Raw genomic sequence first — 22,406 nt, forward strand, 5'->3', positions numbered from 1 at the left:
ACTTCATTTCATTTAGATAGTATGTTTTACTTTTATAGGCTGAATTATATAGACAAATCCTAATGTAGAAATATTATCTCAGACTTCACTGAGCTTAAATATAGCCAAGAATCAAGAAACAAGCAAAAGCAAATAAAACAAATAGCACAGATATCAACAAAGTCACACACATACACACACACACACAAATTTGTACCTATATACTTATGGAAGTATCTCTCAACTTCTTGTTTAGTGCCCACATTTCTGTTGCTTGTTAGCCAAGTGACTTTTGGTGAGTCTTAGACAATTTCAATTTCCTCATCTGTGAAATAAGAGTTAGCTACTGTTTTTTTCTTTTGGTACTGGGATTGAACCCAGAGGCACTTTATTGTTAATGGCAAGATTACAATAAGTCACCAAGTTGATCTTAAAGCAGGAGATGGAACTTTTATTCACCAGTTGGTGGTCTGGATCCACCAACGGGCAGGCCAAGGGGCAGGCTACAAGTCTACACCCTTTGACCTCCTCCCAGGGTTTGAGTACACCTTTATAGTCCAAAACTATATTAATCATAAGTATCTGTTGCTATGATTCAAAACCATAAACAAATGTTATGAGATCTAAAATCATAAGTGGAAGGGGGAGTGGGTCAAAATAACCCTAATTGAGTACAAGATAAAGAATGGTTACTAATGTCTAGACATTCATTCTTTGACAAGGTACATTGTCCAAGAAAAATAGGAACCAAAAAGAGGACAATTTTACATTGTATAAGAATTGCCATTTTGTGTTGTCAAACATGCTATGCTAAGCAACTGTTGATTGGTACAGGGTGTTCCCATAAGAGAAGCATTTCTTACATGACATGGAGTGTCAAGGCAAAATGGAGTCTGTTTGGTCATTGCCCGTATAGCCTGGCATATAACATTTTCACTGAGTTACAATTCCAGCCCTTTTTATTTCTATTTTGAGACAAGGTCTCACTAAGTTGCTGAGGCTGTCCTTGAACTTATGATCTTTCCGCCTCAGCTTCCCAAGTCACTGGTATTACAGGCATGTGCCATCATGCCTGGCAAGAGTAACTGATTTCTAAAAGTCTCTTAAGTCTAGAAACTTTTAAATTCTGTGTGTATAGTATCTTAAATTTATTCTCTCTGGGCTCTTTTCTATATTATTCTCTTTAAAAAAATAAAAGTGAGGTGGGTTTACTTTAAAGTGCAGAACCTATGCACAAGATTCACTGTTATGTCAAACTCTGTGATAAATAAGGAATTTCTAATGCAGCATGACAAACCAAAGAGAAGAGTTACAATTTCTATGGAATTATTTAAACAAATTATAAGAATAAGTAAGAGTGATTGGTTTTTAGAAATGTGAATACCAAAAAAGCTTCACAGCAAAATTATGATAGATTATGCTAGAGTTACAAATTAGCCCCAAGTTTCAGTGTCTGAAAACTGTAGAGGTTTACTATGGTATCATCTAATATTGGTCAGCAGTGATTATAGTCCACAGTCACTGAGGTATCCAAACTGGATCCTTTAGCCTCAACTCTTAGCCAGTGTTGTCACAGTAGAAGAAAAGTGAAGAGCTGATATTTTGTCCACCAGTATTAAATGCATTGGTTCTTCTTGGCCCATAAATGATAGATATTGTTTTACTTGTGTCCTGTTAGAATTACAGATGACTCTGAATAGTGTGGGGAACATGGGAAGAGCACATGAATATTTGGTGAGCATAAGTGCTTCTGCTCCATGGTGTATGAGCTGATTCTAAAAAAGTAAATAGAAGTTAACATGGTAAATGAAGTAATAGGACATGAAAAAAATTCTTCCTCATTATGAAAGTGAAAAGTTTCCTTTAGAATAAAAATGTGGATATCAAGGAAGAAGTTATATTCTTTATCTCAGTTAAACCTCACAATAATTCTCTGAGGTAAGTACTGTTATCACCCACCTTTTCAAGCTTTATCAGTTAGTAGGTAGTTAGGTTATGTGGCTCCTTTGTACTTCAGATAATTTGGTTCTAGCAAAGTAAGTCAGTTGTACATACATCAGTTTTATCTATCTGTTATCAAATTTAAATATTGTAAATGTTATTTTATTTCTGCAATAAAATAACTTACCCATAAGTAATAGAAATTAAGCTACAACTTTAACTTGTTTTGTTTTTAGGGTTTGGACAGAGGAGCCAAAGGCCAAATTTCCACTTTGGGCGGTTTTGCTTCAAGTGTTAGCCAGAAGAAAGAAGCCACTGAAAATAAAAGTTCACCTACACATCTTGTTTCCCCTAACATCAAGAATGGTAATGGTCAGTATGTCTTGGCCAAAAGTATATTACAGTATTAAACTATTTAAAATGTAGATTTTAATCTATTCAGTATTGTTCTGGTAGGTCTAATTAATACAATAAAAAAAGTAAAATATGTAAATATTTGTAAGAAGAAGCAAAATTATTATTATTAGGTGATAGTTACCTAAAGAATGAAATAGAAAACTCATGAATAATTTTTAAAAGTTTGATTAGAAATCCACATACAATATAAATGCAATAAATATGTAAATATAAAATACATTTTATGTATCTTTATTATGCAATGTGTAAATATAAATATTTAGTAGATTTCTTATGTTTGAGCAGTAACCAACTAAAAGACTTGATAGAAAATACATAAGATGCTTAGAAATGAACCTAAAAGGAAGTATGCAAAACCTACATAGAGAAAATATAAAACTTTTTCAAAAGATTAAAAGATGGTTTGAACGGAAAGACTTATAAATAATAATAAAGATTTTAGGTTCACCCATTTATTCCCTATATTTAGTAAAATTTTCAACAGTTCTTTGGGAAAAATTTAACAAAATGATTCAATATTTGATTTTTAAGAATAAATGTCTGAGAGGATATAAGACAGAATAATTAGGGTGTACATTATTTTGTAGTGCCATATATTATAAAGCTGTAGTACTGATAGTTTTGGCACCAGGAAAGCCAAATAGATGGATCAGCAAAAAGTATTGTATGTAAGTAGCATTAAATTATTCACAAAAGTAGAATTAGGCCAATGGACTAACTTCTCAAAAATAATGAAGTTAGATTTTTTAAAACTGTAAAAGTACTAGAAGAGTATGCAGGAGAATTTGTAATGTGCATGTACTCACTGACATAGTAAATCCACTTTCAGGAATTTAGTCTAAGGAAATAATGTAGCATATATGCAAAAATACAAGGAAAGAATGCACATTATTTATAATAGTATTTGAAGCAATTAAAGTGAATTGAGAAATTATGTTTGTCTATATTATAAAAATTGTACTTCTATTAATAAGAATGTGATATGTATATAAAGTGACTAGGACAAATGCTCGCAATACATTGTATGGTACTTTTAAGTTGTAGAAAAAAAACAAATTATATAGTTATATATAGAATATGATTCCATTTTTTTTTTTAAATTGAAGGAAATCTTTTATATTCTGAGAATGAAAGGGTGCCCACTAATCTGTTAATGATTTTCTTGGGGAGGTAGGATTGGGTGTGTATTATTAATGTTTGTTTTTATAACTCTGTATTGTCTTATTATATGAAACATACATTATTTGAACACTTCTAAGTGCCTCTTAACCCTATAAAAAGAACCTGTAAAGGTTTGAATGCTCCTCACATTCTAGACAAATACCTAGAAATGTTTAAGAATATATTTTCTGGTAAATTATCTTATGTAAATAAGCTACATGTGGCATAAATTATTCTTGTGCAGATTTTCTGTTTGACACTGCAAGCTAAAGCAGATTAATTCTGTAGTCTTTTAGGTTAGTATCTATGTCACCTCATTAATGAAACTGCCTTTGATAACTTCTTTTTTCCTTGTTACTTCTCTTTCCACCCCCTCCATCAATTAGGTTTTACTGGAGGTCCCAGTGCCCCTATGTCACAGTTCCCCAACCCACAACTCAGTAAAACAAACCTATAATTGTGGTACCATTATAGAAACAGAGAAATAAAGAAAATGAGCATATTTGATGTGGGAGCATAGTTTAGAGAAATGATTTCTGTTTTAGACATTAACTAGATAATAATTAATGACTTTTTTGCATGATAATTTATAGAAAACTTTCAAGTTTGTTCTTAAAGCCTTATAACAATCACATAAAATTGAACAGACATTAGAATCCTTATTGTATTTGTTTTCTATTGTTGCATAACAAATTTTCATAACCTAGTGTCTTAAGAACAATCCTCATTCATTAGCTCACAGCTCTTTAGGTCAGAAGTCCAGATGAATGTGACTGAGTGTTTTTACTCAGGGTTTTACGGGGATAAAATCGAGGTGTTGTTTGGTCTGGACTATGAGCTAGAATCCTTTTCCAAGCTACCTCAGGTTATTGGCAGAATTCATTCTTTGTGATTGCAAGACTGACATCCTGTTGTCTGGTCTGACTGGCATTTAGGACAAGCTCTTCGAGGCCATACACAGTTTCTTGCCACAGGCCTTATCACAGGGTCTTACAAAAAAATCGAAGCTTACTCATTTAAGGCTGGTAACAAAATCCCCTTTTATGGTTTTAGTCTCTGACTTTGTCTTCTGCAACCAATGGGAGAAAACTGTTTGCTCCTAAAGAACTTGTGTGATTAGGTTTTGCCTGGATAGTATCTTTTTTTAAGGTTGCATTTACAGGTTCTAAGGTTTAGGACTGCAACATGTCTTTTTTTGTAGAGGTAGGGGAAAAGTTCAACTTGCAACAGAGTTTTAGGATCCTAAAAAAAAATTGAAATGTATATTTGCTAAGAATAATAGCTAGTCTAAGACATGAATCATAACCTTGGTTTTGGCTTTTTGTTCAGATTCCTAAGCCTTTGATTCTACCTTTGATTTATAACTGCTTCATTCTGTCTATATGAATATCTTGATCTGTGAGCTTAGCTTATATACTTAGAAGTTTTTGAGTAAACATTGACTCTGAATATGGTCTACCTACTTGAATTGCTACTACTTTTCTTTTTCTCTCTCATCTGGGCCAATCTTGTGAAATTTGGATTTAGCCTCCACCTGAACTTAGAGTATTTACATATACCACTGTAGATGAATAGACCTTTCAGGAGACATCTTTTGCCTTTTTACAACTTCTGGAGCTAACTTCTCCCACCTTTTCCATCTGGATACCACCTGAATTAAAGTGTGTTCATATGTTCATACAAATGTTTTAAATAAGTCTGAAAAGAGGCATAATAACTTTTTAAAGGAAAATATAAAAGAGTAAGAGAGAATGTAGTGCCACGTAAAGAATTCTTTTATTGATGGGAATTTAAGACTAAATCATCCACATGTAACCAAGTCTGTAATTTCTTGATCTTTTGAGAAGTCTTTCTTACTTGCCAATAAGATTATTTCCTCAAAAATGCATCATTCCTGGCAGTTATTATAATTTTCCTCCTCCTCCTTTGGTACCAGGACCTATGCTGGGTATTCTCTAACAGCTTGTCTCTCCTTCTGATCTTCAAGTGTTATTAGAGAAGGTGCAAAAGCCCAGCGTGGGTTTACCTAACAGCTGAGGGATGCCTTTCCTCCCTGTAGGATCACATGGCTAGGTATGCCTGTCAAGTTGGCTGTCCTTTTAAATATCTGAGAAGTGTAGGAGTTTTACCTACTATAACAGCTGCTAGAGATGATACATCTTCAGAGAAACAATCTAGAAGATAAGTAATGCAGGAGTTGGGGAGTGTAGTGGTGGAGGGTAACACTACATTTCCCCTTACTTTTTTGTATTTTCCTTTCTAAAGTTATTGTGCCCGTTCTCCAGACTAACTTAAAACATGTTTAAATGCCACAGAACATCTTTAAAAGAAACAAAGCAATTCTTTCTCAAATCTTTTAAAATACCTTCCCATTCTTGGTACTTCAGAAGGGTCGATATGAACTCTGACATTTACCTTGAGGGCAGTGTTTCATTCCCAGCTCAACTCATTTCGTGTGTACTCTATCAAAGCCCTGATTTGATATAATGAGCTCTGCAGTTTTTATACACCCTGGAGAAAGGCATTATTTTGCTCCTCTGAAATAGTCAAGGGAAGAACAGGGTGGTCTTGTGATCTGTTTGAAGGTAAAGTACCACAGGGTTTCACAGTTTCTCTAAAAGCAACTTGAGGGACAGACAAAGAAACAAGCTGTTAGAAACCCAGCACAGAGTTTGTTATGTGCTTGCTGTCTGGGGAGGACTTGCTGCTTTAAGATTCCTACCCTAGAAGAATCTCTAAGACCTTAAATGACCCCATCTCCAGGTTTCCTTGGAAAAATAAATTGATTTTAGACTAAATCTCTGAAATCTTTCCCTAGAGCAGAGTGAGTACCTTGGATTTGGCTTTTAACTATTCCTCGTGAGAGGTATATCTACATATATTGGTGTACTTATCCATCTCTTCACTAATCTTTGTGCTCCTTAAGCTTTTATTTTGTAGAGGGAAAGAGCTATCTTGTTTAGTAGTAAAGTTAATGTTTTTGTGTGTGGGGCGGTGGGGGCTACCGGGGATTGAACTCAAGGGCACTCCACCCTGAGCCACATCCGAACACTATTTTGTATTTTATTTAGATACAGGGTCTCGCTGAGTTGCTTAGCGCCTCGCTTTTGGTGAGGCTGGCTTTGAACCCACGATTCACCTGCCTCAGCCTCCCAAGCCACTAGGATTACAGGTGTGCACCACTGCACCCTGTATAATATAAAAACATAGTATGTTTCAAATGTCTCACCATCACATTCTTTCCTGCTATCCCTTGTATGCTTTCCTGTGTTTCTTTATGCAGAGACAAGCAAATATATATATTCTCATTTTCTTAAAGATAAGGTAACTATGCATACATTATCCATCACCTTGTTTTCTTTTTAGTTAGTGCATTCGAAATCTTTTTGTATCAATACATAGAAAGCTTCCTTATTCTTTTCACAACTATATTCCATTCTATTCAATGTATTATAATTTATTTTCTCAGACCCCACCAAAAGAAATGAGTTGTGTCCATTCTTTTCTTATTGTAAACAAGACCACAATGATTTTGTTCATCTGCAGGTATATCTATAGAATATTCCTAGACGTGGAATTGTTGGGTCCAAGAGGAAATGCATTTACGATCTCATGTTTTGAATCTATCTGTATCCAGAACCTAGCATGCGTGTAACATGTAGTGTGTACTTGGTAAATAATTTACTGAATGAAGAAATGATTGAGAGGCACTTTTTCTAGGTTTCTGCCTGTTTACCTTGTTGGAATGAAAAACCCATTTTAAAGCTGTAATGAATTCTGTAAGATAATCCAGCACAAGTCATCTGTTTCATTAAAGATAACCTTCTATTAAAACATCCGAACATTTTCATAATTAAATCCATAAAAGAACATTCATTCATGTTTTATGACACATATATCACTGAACTTCTATGTCCATCTCTAAAAACCAATGAATATAGTGTTTTACTTGCTCTGATGGCTTAAGTCTTATGAGTAAGAAGGATTTCCCCTGCCCTTTCTTCCTTTATCCCTCCCACCTTTAATTTTATTTTTTGCTAAATGTTCAGAAAAGTCATCCTATAAACAGTGATATAAACACCACCTGTTATGACTAATGCACTCTGGTTTTTCGCCTGTTTCAGCTTCCTGCTGCTATTGCAGTAGTCAAAAGCAGTACCAAAATACTGAACTGATAGAGGGATCCTTAAGATTATTGTCTATTTATTATCTGCCTGGTACTTAACACATTGGTAGTTACGATATCAAATAAGAACCAAGACTTTAAGTCAGCTACCAATAACTGTGTGATCTTAAACAGCTATTTATAGGACTTCATTTGCTCATTTATTGAATGAGGAAATTTGGCATGATAAGATATATAATTATATTTTCCACACTTAAGTTTTATTTAAAAGATTAATTTTCCAATATATTAATTTTGGTTAATCCCCTGTGAATATTTTTGTTTTCACTTTTTGGACATTTTATAGTTTACTAATTTCTACTTTGTGGTAGAAAGATTGGGGCTTTGTTTGATAGTGGAAATAAGTTTTGTAACTTCTCAGGTGGGGTTTGAATCCTGGCTCTAACTTATAAATTGTACCATGCTAGAAAAGTTACTTAACCTCTCTGTACTTATTTTCCTATCTATAAAAGAGTATTATTAAGAAACTACTGGCTGGGTGCAATGGCACGTGCCTGTCATACCAGCGGCTCAGGAGCCTGAGACGGGAGGAATGCAAGTTCAAAGCCAACTGCAGCAACTTAGGCCCTAAGCAACTTAGCGTGACTCTGTCTCAAAAAACATTAAAAAATGGACTGGGGATGTGGCTCAATGGTCAATCATTCCTGGGTTCAATCTGTGGTACAAAAGCAAAATACAAAAAACAATCAAGACAAATAAACAAAAAACTACTCTATAATTTTCACAATTAAATCCATAAAAGAACATTCATTCATGTTTTATGAACACACACATCTTATAACCTTATAAGGTTATAAGAATACATGAAAGAAAAGCATTTAAAAAGGATTCAATTTCATGCCTTATAAAAACTAGTGATTATATAATGTTAAATTATATAATTTATATAGATTATATATAGTCTATATAATCTATATAAATTTATGTAAGTTATATACTTTATATAATATACCTGTAGATTGGGGAAGGGATTATGATGGGGCAGGATTTCTATTTTACCACAAGAGCAATAATGGTGTGGGTTTTTTAAAATTTCAAATGTGTCACACATTTTGAATGTAATCAACATTCTGTATGTTTTAGTAATGATAAAATTAAAATGCATGAACTCACCACTCAAATCAAGAAAAGAAACACTACCAGTATTTTAAAAGCCTCAATGAACCCACCCCAATTGTATTGCCAAACTCTTCTGTCCAGAGGAAGCTGCTATTCCCCTTTGTATAGATACCTTGCAAGTGAATCCTGGGAAACAAAGGATACCTACTGGGACATTTGGCAGAGCTTATTTGATTATGTATTATGTATTAGCTGTTTAGCATCAGTACTCCAGCTTTTTAGGGTACTGTAGGTTAGACCTGTGAGGGAAAGGACTGTCCTCAGCTGATTCAGATAGCAGAGCAAGAAGGAGAAAAGGAACTTCTTCAGCCCACTGGCAAGCCACACCAAGAATAAGAACAAAATCTGGGCCAGGCTCATCTGTTCATTCTATCTTCAGTTGAAAAGAATAGTACAAATAATAGTACAAATTATCAATAGTACAAAGGCAGTCAGGATTTTGGTGATAACAGACATCAAAGATAACTAATTCTCAGGCCACTCTCTTCTAGTCTGGGCAGAGTGAAATTCGTCTTTGGCCACTATGATTCCTAATCCTTTGACTATGATAGGTGTATCTCTGCCTCTGTCTCTATAACTTACTGTCTGGAAATTTGTGGAACTCTTTGTTTTTTTCAGGGTTTTGAAAATTGCACAGTGATGTGTCTTGGCGTGAGTCTGTTTTTAATCCTGCATGCCACGTACTTGGTAGGCTCTTTCCATCCAACAGCTCATGTCCTTCCTTTCCAGGAAATTTTTAAAAATTATTTTTGATGACTTCTGCTTTTTCTATACTTTCTTTCTGGATCTCCTATAATTCAAATGCATGACCTCTGAACTCCTGTTTTTCTTTTCTTTTTTTTAATTTTTTTTTTTAGTTGTTGATGGATCTTTATGTTATTCATTTATTTATATGTGGTGCTGAGAATTGAACCCAGTGCCTCACACATGTGAGGCAAATTCTCCACCACTGAGCCACAACCCCAGTCCTGGACTCCTGTTTTTATTAATTTTCCCCACTATCATTTTCCCTTTCTCTTTTGCTTTATGTATAGACAATTTTCTCAAACCCCTTATATTAAGTATTTTATTTCTGCTTCTGTGTCTTTAATTATCAAGAATTCTTCACTCAATATTTCCTTTTTTAGCATTATCTTACTTCATGTTCTTTTGTCCCTCTGAGCAAATCAGTTATATGTTTTTTAATTTTTCTTCTCCCTTTATGGTTTTTGATTTCTTCAAGTTCTGTCTGTTTGTTTTGGTCTCTACCTTCTATATTAAAGGCTTCATCAGAAGTTTTATAATCCTTGCTTTTCTGCCTGGGGTTAATAGTAGGCGAGCAAACAGATGATGGAAGTTGAAGCCTAGTTTGTTGACCATAAGCTTCATTATAGGACAATATGGGAGGGTTTGGGGGAACTGTAAGGTAAGTATCTTTAGTTTTTTCCTTCTTGGACTCCCAAGAAGGTGTCATATTCCCCAAGAAAGTTTCTTCTAATCTCTTGTTTGGGGTCAGAGACAAGGTGATCCGTTTGCTGGGGGAAGAGGGATGGGAATCTCTTATTTGATTGATCATTTTCAGTATTCAACTAAGTTAGTTACTGCCTCATTTCCTGTTATAGTTTCATCTTACAATCTCATCTGTGTCTGGTGTTACCCTTGTCCAAAGCACCTCTGTTTTACCCTCTCTGAATATTGTAAAATTTCAGACTTCCTTTGGAGTAGGCATGGAGGAGGGATAGTGACCCAAGGACAAGGAGAAAATTTAGGGATCTAACATTTTATTTAGTTTTCACCTGTGTTTTTATTTTAGCCTCCCTATTTATACCCACAGATCCAGATTCTGTCTCCTTTAAGAAATCTGCAGTGTAAAACAAGTTACTTTTAATCTTTCTTTGTTGAGGCTTGGTATTTGGCTGTTTCAGGTCTTTTAAGTGAGTGTTAATAGTTGTCTGTGTTTTCTAGCTTCTTTTTACTTTTTAGGGTCTGTTGTTTGTTTTTGAAGATTTGTCTTTAAAACAACAAACCTTTTGCTATAATTTTAATGGAATTTTTGGAGGAATTAAATGTCCGTCCTTGATATGCCATTTTAACCTGAAAAACCTCCATCTGTTCCTTTATTTAATAGATGAGAAATATGAGATTCTGAGAGATGACATGACTTATACAAGGTAACATATTCTGTTGTCTATAATGCATTATAAAAAAACCACCTCAAAACTTAATAACTTAAAACAGTAACATTTTTTTCACAAATGTGTAATTTTGGTGAAGATCAGTGGGGATGGCTCATCTTTGTTCTACTGAGCATTGGCTGAAGTGACTTGAAGACTGAGGTAGCTAGAATCACCAAGGACCTGCTCACTCCTGTGTCTGATCATTGATGCTTGCTGTAGGCTTGGACCTTAGATGGGTTTAGGGCTAGATCACCTACATATGACCTACTTGTGTAGCTTCATGGCTTTCTCACAGTATGGTGACTAACTTTCGAGGTTAAGCATCCCAAAAAAGAGAGCCAAGAAGAAATTTTTTTTTAAATACCTGTATTTTATTTCTTTCTTTATTTTATGTGGTGCTGAGGATTGAACACAGGGCCTTGCATGTGCTAGGCGAGCACTCTACCTACGGCTGAGCCACAACCCCAGCCCAAGAAGAAATTTTATTGCCTTTTACAACCTAGTCATATAGCATCACTTCTGTCACATTTGTTAATTAGCAGGGAATCATTAAAACTGGCCCATATTCAAAGGCAAGAGAATTAGACTCTGTCTTTTTATGGAAGGAGCATCAAAGAATTTATGGACATATTTTTTAATTACTGTATCTATGAATGTAATATATAGATCCAGGAAAAGAAGATAGATTTTTTTTTTAAATTTATTGATTCTTGTTAGTTATACATGACATGGAATCCATTTTGATATAATTACACAAGCATGGCATATATCTTCTTCTAGTTAGGACCCACTCTGGTGGATATACATGATGGTTAGGTTCACTATGATGTTTTCATGTATGGTCATAGGAAAATTATGTCAGATTCATTATACTCTTTTTCCTTTGCCTATCTTCCCTCCTTTCCCTCCAGTCACCATTGTCTAATCACTGAACTACTGTTCTTTCCCTCCCTGCCCCTTATTGTGGTTTAGCTTCCACATATCAGAGAAAACATTTGACCTTTGGCTTTTTGGGGGACTGGGTTATTTCACTTAGCATGTTAGTCTCCAGATTCATCAATTTATGGGAAATGTCATAAAGCCATTTTTCTTTATGACTAATACCCCATTGTGTATATATACCATATTTTCTTTCTTAAAAATATTTTTAGTTATGGATGGATACAATATTTTATTTACTTATTTTTATGTGGTGCTAAGGCCTGAACCCATTGCCTCACGTGTGCTAGGTAAGTGCTCTGCCACTGAGCTACAACCTAGCTCATACCACATTTTCTCAGCTCATACCACATTTTCTTTATCCGGTCTTCTCTAGAAGGGCACCTAGGTTGTTCCATAGCTTAGCTATTGTGAATTCAGCTGCTATGAACATTGATGTGGCTGTGTCCCTGTAGCACACTGATTTTAAATCCTTTGGATATATACTTTGGAGTGGGATAACTGGGGTCAAATGGTGGTTTCATTCCTAGTTTTTTGAGCAATCTCCATACTTGTGTGCAAAGTGGTTTCACCCATTTTCAGTCCCACCAGCAATGTATGAGTGTACATTTTTCCCCACATTCTCTCCAACATTTAATGTTACCTGTATTCTTGATAATTGCCATTCTTACTGGAGTGAGATGAAAGAGATTTGCATCTCTTTATTTGCTAGAGGTATTGCACATTTTTTCATATATTTGTTGACTGATCGTATTTCTTCTTCTGTGAAGTGAAGGCAAGAGTGTTTGACTATTACTTCAGAACTTTTCCTAACAGCATATTGTAGGACAGAAAAACATAACTAAAATCAGGATTTTAGATGACTTATACATTTTAGGTTTTCAAGTTTCTTCAGTTTGTCTATTACAGATCAATTTATACATCACTGTAATGGGGACTCTTTTAAGCTTTTCGATTAATTTGTAAGTGTATCTTACAAACTGTTTAATCAGAGTCTGTTTTGTTTTTGAACAATCACAGTCATTGTTTATTTTTGTTGAAAAAGGCTATTTTAAAAAACAAAAAATTAAAGCATTGATATATTAAGCTGAGAAAAGCTGAGCTACTCTCAGTAAACCTCTTCCATTAGCACCCAAGTTGGCCTTTAAATTTCTTCTTTGGAACCTTAAGAGCAATTAACTCAAGCTTTTTGTTTCATTTTATAACATCAAAACTGAGGCCTAAAGACTCAATGACTTGTCTAGGATTATCAAATTTAGTAACTCAGATACCAGAAGGATTTTACTCTATTTCTAAAACTGGTGTTTTCCATTACATATGAAGCTTATGGTAAGAGTGTCTTACCAGCCGCAAATCTTTTTATGTCAAGATTTCCTCTCCAGCAGTAGAGAGGAAAAGGTTCTCCTACTGAACACTCAATCTACTTAGAGTCTCTTATTTCCTCTAATCCTGCTGTTGCCATCTGTGCTAGCTATCCAGAAACAATCTACCGTCCCCTAATCATATGGCCATTTGAAAATGCCAGTCTTCATATTGGTGACTGAAGTTGTGGAAAACAATGTATTACTAGTTTCCAATCAAAGTCAGACTTTGAAAACAGTGAGCCAGCAAAATTTGGCTGGTATTCTTACACCCTTATACATAGTTGTATTATGATCTTCACATTTTTAGATAAACCATCAGCCTGCACCACAGTCCTTATTCTTACATTGGCTTCAAGTATTTTACCTCATGTTTCTAAGCAACCAACTAAAATTGGCAACAGTGTATTAAAAGAAATGGAAAATGATTACTGCTTATCAATTTAGCACAAAGCATTCCCAAGTATGGACTGAATTAAACCTAAATGACAGGTTTTCACTTATAAATATATTTTTGCTTTATTCAGTATATTACAATATCCTATATTATAGACAAAGTTGCATATGACAGAACAAAGACTTGCTTGTTCTATTTATGGTATTAGTTTGAGATTTAATTAATCTCCTTAACCATAGTTATTGATTTTTCTCTTTTGAATTAGATTTTAATAAACCATCTGTGAGAATAGGCAGAAAAGTCTGTCTCTGGAAACAATGCCTTGATATTCAGGGACATGAGAGCAGCTGTGAGCTGTTATTTTTCCTTTCTTAATAGCTGAATGTCACATCCTGTAGTTTGGCTTTCATTCACTAATGTGAGCAAAGTATTTGGCCTTTCCTTCTGACTCAAGTTTCATTAACATAGTATGTTAACATTCTGCATTATTCTTCAGTCCAAGTTACCTTTTGCACCAAAAATAGATCCCATCTAGGTCTCTGGTCCTAACCTCACAATATAATTCTCCAGATCTTGGCATTATTCTTTCTCTTATATAAGAATCTCCCCATTCAGACTCTGCCAAAATCTTCTTCTCTTACTAATTCAGATTTCACTCTTCTTCTACTTCAGCATGGTATTAATAAAAATGTGTGGGTATAAAAATGTGTATATGTGCTCAGTGAGTTAATAAGTTAATTTATATTTGAATAAGTCTGTTTGTATCTAATAGTGGGTGTTTATAGCTAGGTTGGGAAAGGTATGTGGGAAGGGATAGGAAAGAGGAAGAAAAACTGTAGAGGAGCCATAGAGTTAACAATGACAAGACTGGTATTAAAGTGGAAAACAACTATCCCTTTATTTCTTTCCTGCTAAAATACCCTTTTCTTTCCTATTAATAAAATTTCTATATATAATCCATAAGATAACATTTGTGGATAAATTCAACTGTATTCAATTTATGCTTATAATATAAATTCTAATATTTCCATATTTAGTAAAGGACAAAAAATCAATTATAAAGCATAATTAAGACCTGTTGTAAAACATAATCAGCTACTGAGGAAGCTTAGACAGGAAAATGGCTAATTCAAGGCCATCCTTTAATTTTCTCAAAATTAAATGAAAAGGGTTGGTGATATAAATCAGTGGTACTGTGCTTGCTTAGCATGTGCACAGCCCTTGGTTTAATCTCCAGCATCAAATTAATTAGTTAATTAAAACATAATTAAGGAAATTTAATAATCTATTCTGTATTGTTGGCATCATTGTCCTCTCATCTAAAACTATTGAACAGTGTTTCTCACTATAGTCTCCAGATTCACCAGCAAGAGCATCACCTGGGAGCATGTTATAAATCAAATTCTTATGCCCCAACCCAGACCTACTTAACTAACATAAACTCTGGAGAGGTCCTAGTAATCTTTGTTTTAACAAGCTTTCTAGACAATTCTGAGATACAGTAAAGTTTGAAAACTATTTCTGTTGTATATGAAAAATTGGCATCTCTAAACTATCTTCTGATATAAAAGTTAGCCTTAAAACATACCCAAACACTAATTTTTTTGCCTATTAAAGTTGATGATAAATCTAAAATAGACACTCTAAATGGGAAGGAGAGGAAGGAAGAAAGGAAGACCTTATAGCAATGTTACTGTGCTATGATTATTGATATAGCTGTACTAACTTAGTTAAAAATATATCCTGATTATGTTAGAGTAGAATTAAGTTCTATAAATGTGCATTTCATTATTGTAGAATTTCAACTCTGTAAAATATTGATCTGTTCTATTGATTTAGAAGTATTGAGAAAATACAATAAAACAAAGTAAAAAACTTAGTGGATAGACTCAACAGTAGAGTGGAGAGGACAGAATTGGAAGATAGAAGACTAGAAATTAGCAAATTTTAAAGAGCAGAAAGAAAGTAGACTAAGAAAAAAATGAAGAGAGTTTCAGGGACTTGTGGTAATATAACAAAAAATATTACATTCCTATCATTAGAGTACCAGAAATAGAGGAAAAAGAGAATAGGGCGGAAAAGATAGAATGACTAAAAACTTCATACATTTGGCCAGAGTCAGAATGTGACTTTATTTTGTTTCCTTGATGTTTTCCATATTTTGGGGTTCTTTTTTTCTTTTTTTTCAGTAATCTGCCATATATTTAATATATTGAAGTTTCATGTATGTCTGGATATGACTCTTGAGTTCTTTGTTCCATTAGTTGATGTACCTGAGCCTGTATTAGTCAAACACAGTCTGAGTAAACTTCAAAAGTTTGGATATCTGGTGGAACAAGATCCCCTCTCTCTTTTTTACCTCTTCTTTTTATTTTTCCTTTTCTTTAGAAACAACATGGGTTATTCTTGCTCCTTTTGTCTTCCATATAACTTTTAGAATCAGTTTATCAAGTTATAAAATAGACTGTGATTTTTATTGAATTGCATAGAATCTGTAATTGCAAGGAAAAGTGACTTCTTTATGATAGTATTTCTAGCCATTTACTTAGGTCTTTAATCTCTCAACACAATTTCATTTTGTTTCTAGAGAGCTTACATTTTTAAAAAAATTACTGATTTTAGTTATATATAACACCAGGATATATCCTGACATTATCACAAAAGTTTGGAATACAACCTGCTCCAATTCAGCCTCCAGCACTTCCCTGCCAACTCTTACTCCCCTCCTCCCTTCTTTCCATAAGTCAGTATCTCTCTCTCTCTCTTTCTCTCTATCTCTGTCTCTGTGAATATACCCAATGCTAGTCCCCACTGTGCCACATCCGTACATGTACATACAAAAGTTTGGTCAGATTTATTCCATGTTCTTCCCCCTCAATTCCCTTCATCTATTATACTGATCTTTCCTCTATTTAGATGAAATTCCTCTCCCCTTTTTTCCTTTCTCTCTTTGTTTATTTTACCCCTCATCCCTTATTTTGGGTCAGCTTCCACAAATCAGAGAAAACATTCAACCTTTGACTTGTTGGAACTGGCTTATTTCACTTAGCATGATAGTCTCTAGTTCTGTCCATTTGCTTGGCAAATGCCATATGTCGTTCTTTATGGTTGAGTAATACTCCATTCATTAGTACTTAGTACAAAGAGCTCAGAATTATGCCCCTGAATTTACATTTTTTCTTTTAAATTATGTTTTCTACTTGTTTGTTGCTGGTATTTAGAAGTGCAATTGATTTTGTGGATTTTTTTTAAATCTCCCTACTTTGCTACTTCAAATTATGTGTCTGTAGATTCTTTTGGATTTGCCTGTGTCTATAACAGATCATTTGCAAGTGACAGTGTTATTTCCTCTTTTCTAATCCTGTGTCTCTAATATATTTTTTATGTGCAAACTTGGATCTCCAGAGCAGTATTGAATGAAAGTGCTGATTGTATGCTTTTTCTTTTCTTTTTTTTTTTTTTTTTTTTAATACTGGAGATTGAACCCAGTGACAATTAAACCTAAGTCACATCCCAAGTCCTTTTTATTTTTTATTTCGAGATAGGGTCTTGTTAAATTGCTGAGGCTAGCCTTTAACATGCTACCCTCCTGAGTTGCTAGGATTATAGGTGTGTGCCATCAGGCCTAGCATTATTTATTTATTTTCTTCGTCTTGTTTAAAAGGGAATGATTATAATATTTTCTCATTAATTATGATGATTTTCTGAGGCTAATTTTGTAACTTTCAAATAGAAGAGTTTTAAAAACAAAATTTCACAAAATAGAGTAGTTTGTGGTTTATTTTCTCAATTGAAATGCCAAAAAACTAGAATTAATAAAAGAAATTTGAGGATAGTGGTTTTAAAATGTTTTAATAGATTCTTAATCTAAGGTTAAATAAATTAAACCTGAAGTTTTCAGAAATAACAGCTATAAGAATGCTGCATCATAATTTATGGAATAAAGCTATACTTAAGTCATAGCCTTTAATGTTTTCAGTATGAAATAAAGGAAGGAAAATTCATGAAATAAATAACTTCCTGTGTTGGGTTGCTTCATTTAAAATCATGGGCATCATTTACATCAAAATTAGCTGATAAAATGTCCACATAAACCCTAAAAGATAAGAAGGACAATCACCAAAACTCTTAAGTTTTCCATGTGTTACCATCTGGGCAGGAGGCATCAGAAGAAAGCACAAGCGCTGTGTTTTGGTGGACCTTAAAACAGGAAAGCTTTAGAATAAATGAAAGACATCCACTGGGAAGTTCAGGAGAATGATTTGAGAACAAAGGCTGAAACCAGACATCATTTTGTCAAGAGCAGGAGAATGCAGAAGTCTCATGCTGAGGTCTAAAGGAAGCAGTGAAACCCGTGATAATTCTCCAGACTAACTAGTGCTTCCTTCCAGTTAGGGTCCCATACAGAGCTTAGAATAAATTTTGAGCAGCACAAGGACAATGGAGTTTAAAGAAGGAAGATACCTGAATGAAAGTAGAAGGAGGGACATAGGGTATGGAAATCTCAGAGAGCAAAGCCATTATATATTTGAATTCTATATTTAAAAAAAAAAAGGTAAACCTGGTTCTTAAAGTTTGGAAATAATGTTTACAAATAAAAATTAATGAAAGAATCATGGTCAAATTATATAATTTTGAATTACAAAATTTTATTATGATAAAGTGAATAAGGAACTAAGTTAACAGCCATTCAGACAGTAAAAGCACACGGAAATGCATGCCACAAAAATGGAAGAAAAATCCTATTTCAAAATCCACCAAAATACATTAAGAATATGATATAATGCTTGAAAGAATAACATAAATCAGAATTATAAAAAAAAAACTCAGAGATAAGGGGAGAGATTAAAAGAAAGAATTAGAAATATTTTTTAAAATTAGAAATAAACCAAAAGGTATAGAAAAACAGCTGGGAATGATTTAGCTCAGTGGTTCTGCAAGGAGCACTTTCCTAGCATGCCTTATAATTACTCATTAAGCCAAACATTTGTTTCGAGATTTTTTTTCTCTGTATTTGTTTTATTTTACAATTAATAGGTTATGAAATGTAAGGAAAGGGCAAACAGCACATTGTCAAATATTTCCAAAAAATGTTTTAAAATGTCATGCTAATTGATAAGAAAATGCTAATGCTCCAACAAAGAATTGCAGAGGACATATATTAAAAAGCCTATAAACATTAAATGTTGAGCCTCACTAATGTATTCCTTAAAAGACAACTTTTAGATGAGGAAGGAGAAAGGGAAAAGCTTTATATTAATTACATACCTCAAAGTAAAGTATGGCCTCATAGCTATTGTGAAAGAGGGTGGGGATAAGCCCATGTATACTTCACTTAGTAAGTACACTTCACTTTGATAGTTTTTTCTGTTACATTATCCCAGAATGAATACAATACAAAATAGTTTGCTTTCTGTTCATGTTGAATTAGCCTGGGATTTTTTTAATGGAAAGATTTTGTAACTAATAATATTGAATGCTTTCTTATACTTCACAGTGAGAGACCTACCACCAATTTGCCTTGATGTTAGACAAAAGCAGCGTATCCCTATAGATACATTATCATCTGAAATGAAGGCCCCAGTCCTTACAGAACCTATCCTTCCTACCCAGCCCAAAACTATGAAAGACTTTCAGTAAGTTTTAATTCACTCTTACATATAGACGTATTGTCATCTGCATGTCAGGACTTTATTTAACTTCTTTGTGTGAGAAATTAGTTGAACTTGTGCATCATTATGAGCTATTAGCCAAGAAAGAAGACATAGAAGACTAGATGTCTCAAGTGGAAGGTGAAAACCAATGTATGAATAACAGGATAACAGGTTACGGTTAAATATGTTGTAGCAAAAGAAAGGAAACACTTAAGAAAGAGAATAGGAGTCAAAATAGGCAAAAATAAATAAGTATGGTGATAAACTAATAAAATGTTATCATTTAAAAAAATAATTCAGCTACTATGCAAAGTGTTATAAAATATGTCACTATTCAGAAAACCAAAATGCATAATTTGAAAAACTTGATGGGAATGAGAAAGCAGAGACACAGAGTGTAAACAAAACCTCCATAAATTTTATTATGAAGGAGAGGAAAGAGAGTAACTAATTAAAGGGTCATGTCAAGAATAAACTATTTTTTAAAGTAGATGAATGCGAAACTTAACAAACTATGTTAACTAACTGGAACAGATTTTTTTATTCTATTTCAGTATTTTAAATTGCATGTTTGGTGACACACATTTGTAAAAAGGAATGCTGTGACTATCTGAATAATATTTCTATCTATGTATGATTAATATGTGTTTTCATTTTAGGGAAGATGTAGAAAAAGCTAAGTCATCAGGAGATTGGAAAACAGTACATGATTTTTATCTCACAATATTTGATTCTTTCCCTGGATTAAATGCTATATTTAAGGTAATAATACATACAACACATTTTTAATTCATTATTAATTTTGAATTTTCCCAAAAAGATATGGCAGAATTACCTCATTTTCTACCCAATATTGATTTAAACAACTTTATAGCAAGCATATATATGTATTGATTTTTAAATTATATGTATTACATATTTATTTGTACTAGTGTTAAAGTTTGACCCAGTTCTTTGATTTTCAAAAAAAAAGAAAGTTATTGAAACAGTTCTTAGGTATTCGTTTTTTATTTTCAGCAATTTTGCCCTAATAGTTCCTTTTTATCATCAGACCACAAAATAGAAAACTTCAAGGAAAAGTATGGTGCAAATATTACCAAGAGTGGTTCTTAATGTGTTATATAAACTTAAATCTTTAATTGAATTTGCAGAAAGATGCCGCTGCCTCATTTAATACCATTGAAGACTCTGGGATTAATGCTAAATTTGTGAATGCTGTATATGATGCTTTACTTAATACTGTGAGTATTATTTATGGGAATATTTAAATAATATAATTCTATGTCTCTTCTTTTTTTTCTGTTTTTTCTTTTGATTTTTTTTATCTTTTATTGATTTTATTTTTTTTAAATACATGACAGCAGTGGAATGCATTACAATTCTTATTACACATACAGAGCACAATTTTTCATATTTCTGTATATAAAGGATATTCACACCAATTGATGCCTTTATACATGTACTTTGTTGTTGTTTTTTTGCATTATAATTCTTTTTTTTTAAATTTTTGTTGTTGGTTGTTCAAAATATTACATAGTTCTTGATATATCATATTTCACACTTTGATTCAAGTGGGTTATGAACTCCCATTTTTACCCCATATACAGATTGCAGAATCACATCAGTTACACATCCATTGATTTACATATTGCCATACTAGTGTCTGTTGTATTCTGCTGCCTTTCCTATCCTCTACTATCCCCCCTCCCCTCCCCTCCCCTCCCCTCTTCTCTCTCTACCCCCTCTACTGTAATTCATTTCTCCCCCTTGTATTTTTTTTCCCTTTCCCCTCAGTTCCTCTTGTATGTAATTTTGTATAACCCTGAGGGTCTCCTTCCATTTCCATGCAATTTCCCTTCTCTCTCCCTTTCCCTCCCACCTCTCAATGTTAATCTTCTTCTCATGCTCTTCATCCCTACTCTGTTCTTAGTTACTCTCCTTATATCAAAGAAGACATTTGGCATTTGTTTTTTAGGGATTGGCTAGCTTCACTTAGCATAATCTGCTCTAATGCCATCCATTTCCCTGCAAATTCTATGATTTTGTCATTTTCTAATGCAGAGTAATACTCCATTGTGTATAAATGCCACATTTTTTTTATCCATTCGTCTATTGAAGGGCATCTAGGTTGGTTCCACAGTCTTGCTATTGTGAACTGTGCTGCTATGAACATCGATGTAGCAGTGTCCCTGTAGCATGCTCTTTTTAGGTCTTTAGGGAATAGACCGAGAAGGGGAATAGCTGGGTCAAATGGTGGTTCCATTCCCAGCTTTCCAAGAAATCTCCATACTGCTCTCCAAATTGGCTGCACCAATTTGCAGTCCCACCAGCAATGTACAAGTGTACCCTTTTCCCCACATCCTCGCCAGCACTTGTTGTTGTTTGACTTCATAATGGCTGCCAATCTTACTGGAGTGAGATGGTATCTTAGGGTGGTTTTGATTTGCATTTCTCTGACAGCTAGAGATGTTGAGCATTTTTTCATGTACTTGTTGATTGATTGTATGTTCTCCTCTGAGAAGTGTCTGTTCAGGTCCTTGGCCCATTTGTTGATTGGGTTATTTGTTATCTTATTGTCTAATTTTTTGAGTTCTTTGTATACTCTGGATATTAGGGCTCTATCTGAAGTGTGAGGAGTAAAGATTTGTTCCCAGGATGTAGGCTCCCTATTTACCTCTCTTATTGTTTCTTTTGCTGAGAAAAAACTTTTTAGTTTGAGTAAGTCCCATTTGTTGATTCTAGTTATTAACTCTTGTGCTATGGGTGTCCTATTGAGGAATTTGGAGCCCGGCCCCACAGTATGTAGATCGTAGCCAACTTTTTCTTCTATCAGATGCCGTGTCTCTGATTTGATATCAAGCTCCTTGATCCATTTTGAGTTAACTTTTGTGCATGGCGAGAGAAAGGGATTCAGTTTCATTTTGTTGCATATGGATTTCCAGTTTTCCCAGCACCATTTGTTGAAGATGCTATCCTTCCTCCATTGCATGCTTTTAGCCCCTTTATCAAATACAAGATAGTTGTAGTTTTGTGGATTGGTTTCTGTGTCCTCTATTCTGTACCATTGGTCCACCCGCCTGTTTTGGTACCAGTACC

At 33.9% G+C, this 22,406-nt stretch overlaps 1 protein-coding gene across 3 annotated transcripts in view; it reads left to right on the forward strand.

The window, feature by feature from the left end:
• Positions 1–22,406, forward strand: part of Hectd2 (HECT domain E3 ubiquitin protein ligase 2) — a 78,717-nt gene that overhangs the window by 16,006 nt on the left and 40,305 nt on the right. The window contains exons 1-5 of one of the 3 annotated variants that reach the window (XM_058581079.1): positions 2,165–2,292; positions 10,911–10,953; positions 19,154–19,292; positions 19,970–20,072; positions 20,462–20,551. In XM_058581079.1, the coding sequence (XP_058437062.1) occupies positions 19,228–19,292; positions 19,970–20,072; positions 20,462–20,551 (258 nt within the window). In that variant the 5' untranslated portion in view covers positions 2,165–2,292; positions 10,911–10,953; positions 19,154–19,227. Of the gene's footprint in view, positions 1–2,156; positions 2,293–10,910; positions 10,954–19,153; positions 19,293–19,969; positions 20,073–20,461; positions 20,552–22,406 lie in introns of those variants that run through there. The other 2 variants (XM_046450506.2, XM_046450507.2) reach the window with 2 other exon arrangements.

This window comes from Marmota monax, unplaced genomic scaffold, assembly GCF_021218885.2.
Source record: "Marmota monax isolate L192 unplaced genomic scaffold, Marmota_monax_Labrador192_F-V1.1 WCK01_AAM20220418_F8-fsc00004, whole genome shotgun sequence".
Lineage (NCBI taxonomy): Eukaryota > Metazoa > Chordata > Mammalia > Rodentia > Sciuridae > Marmota > Marmota monax.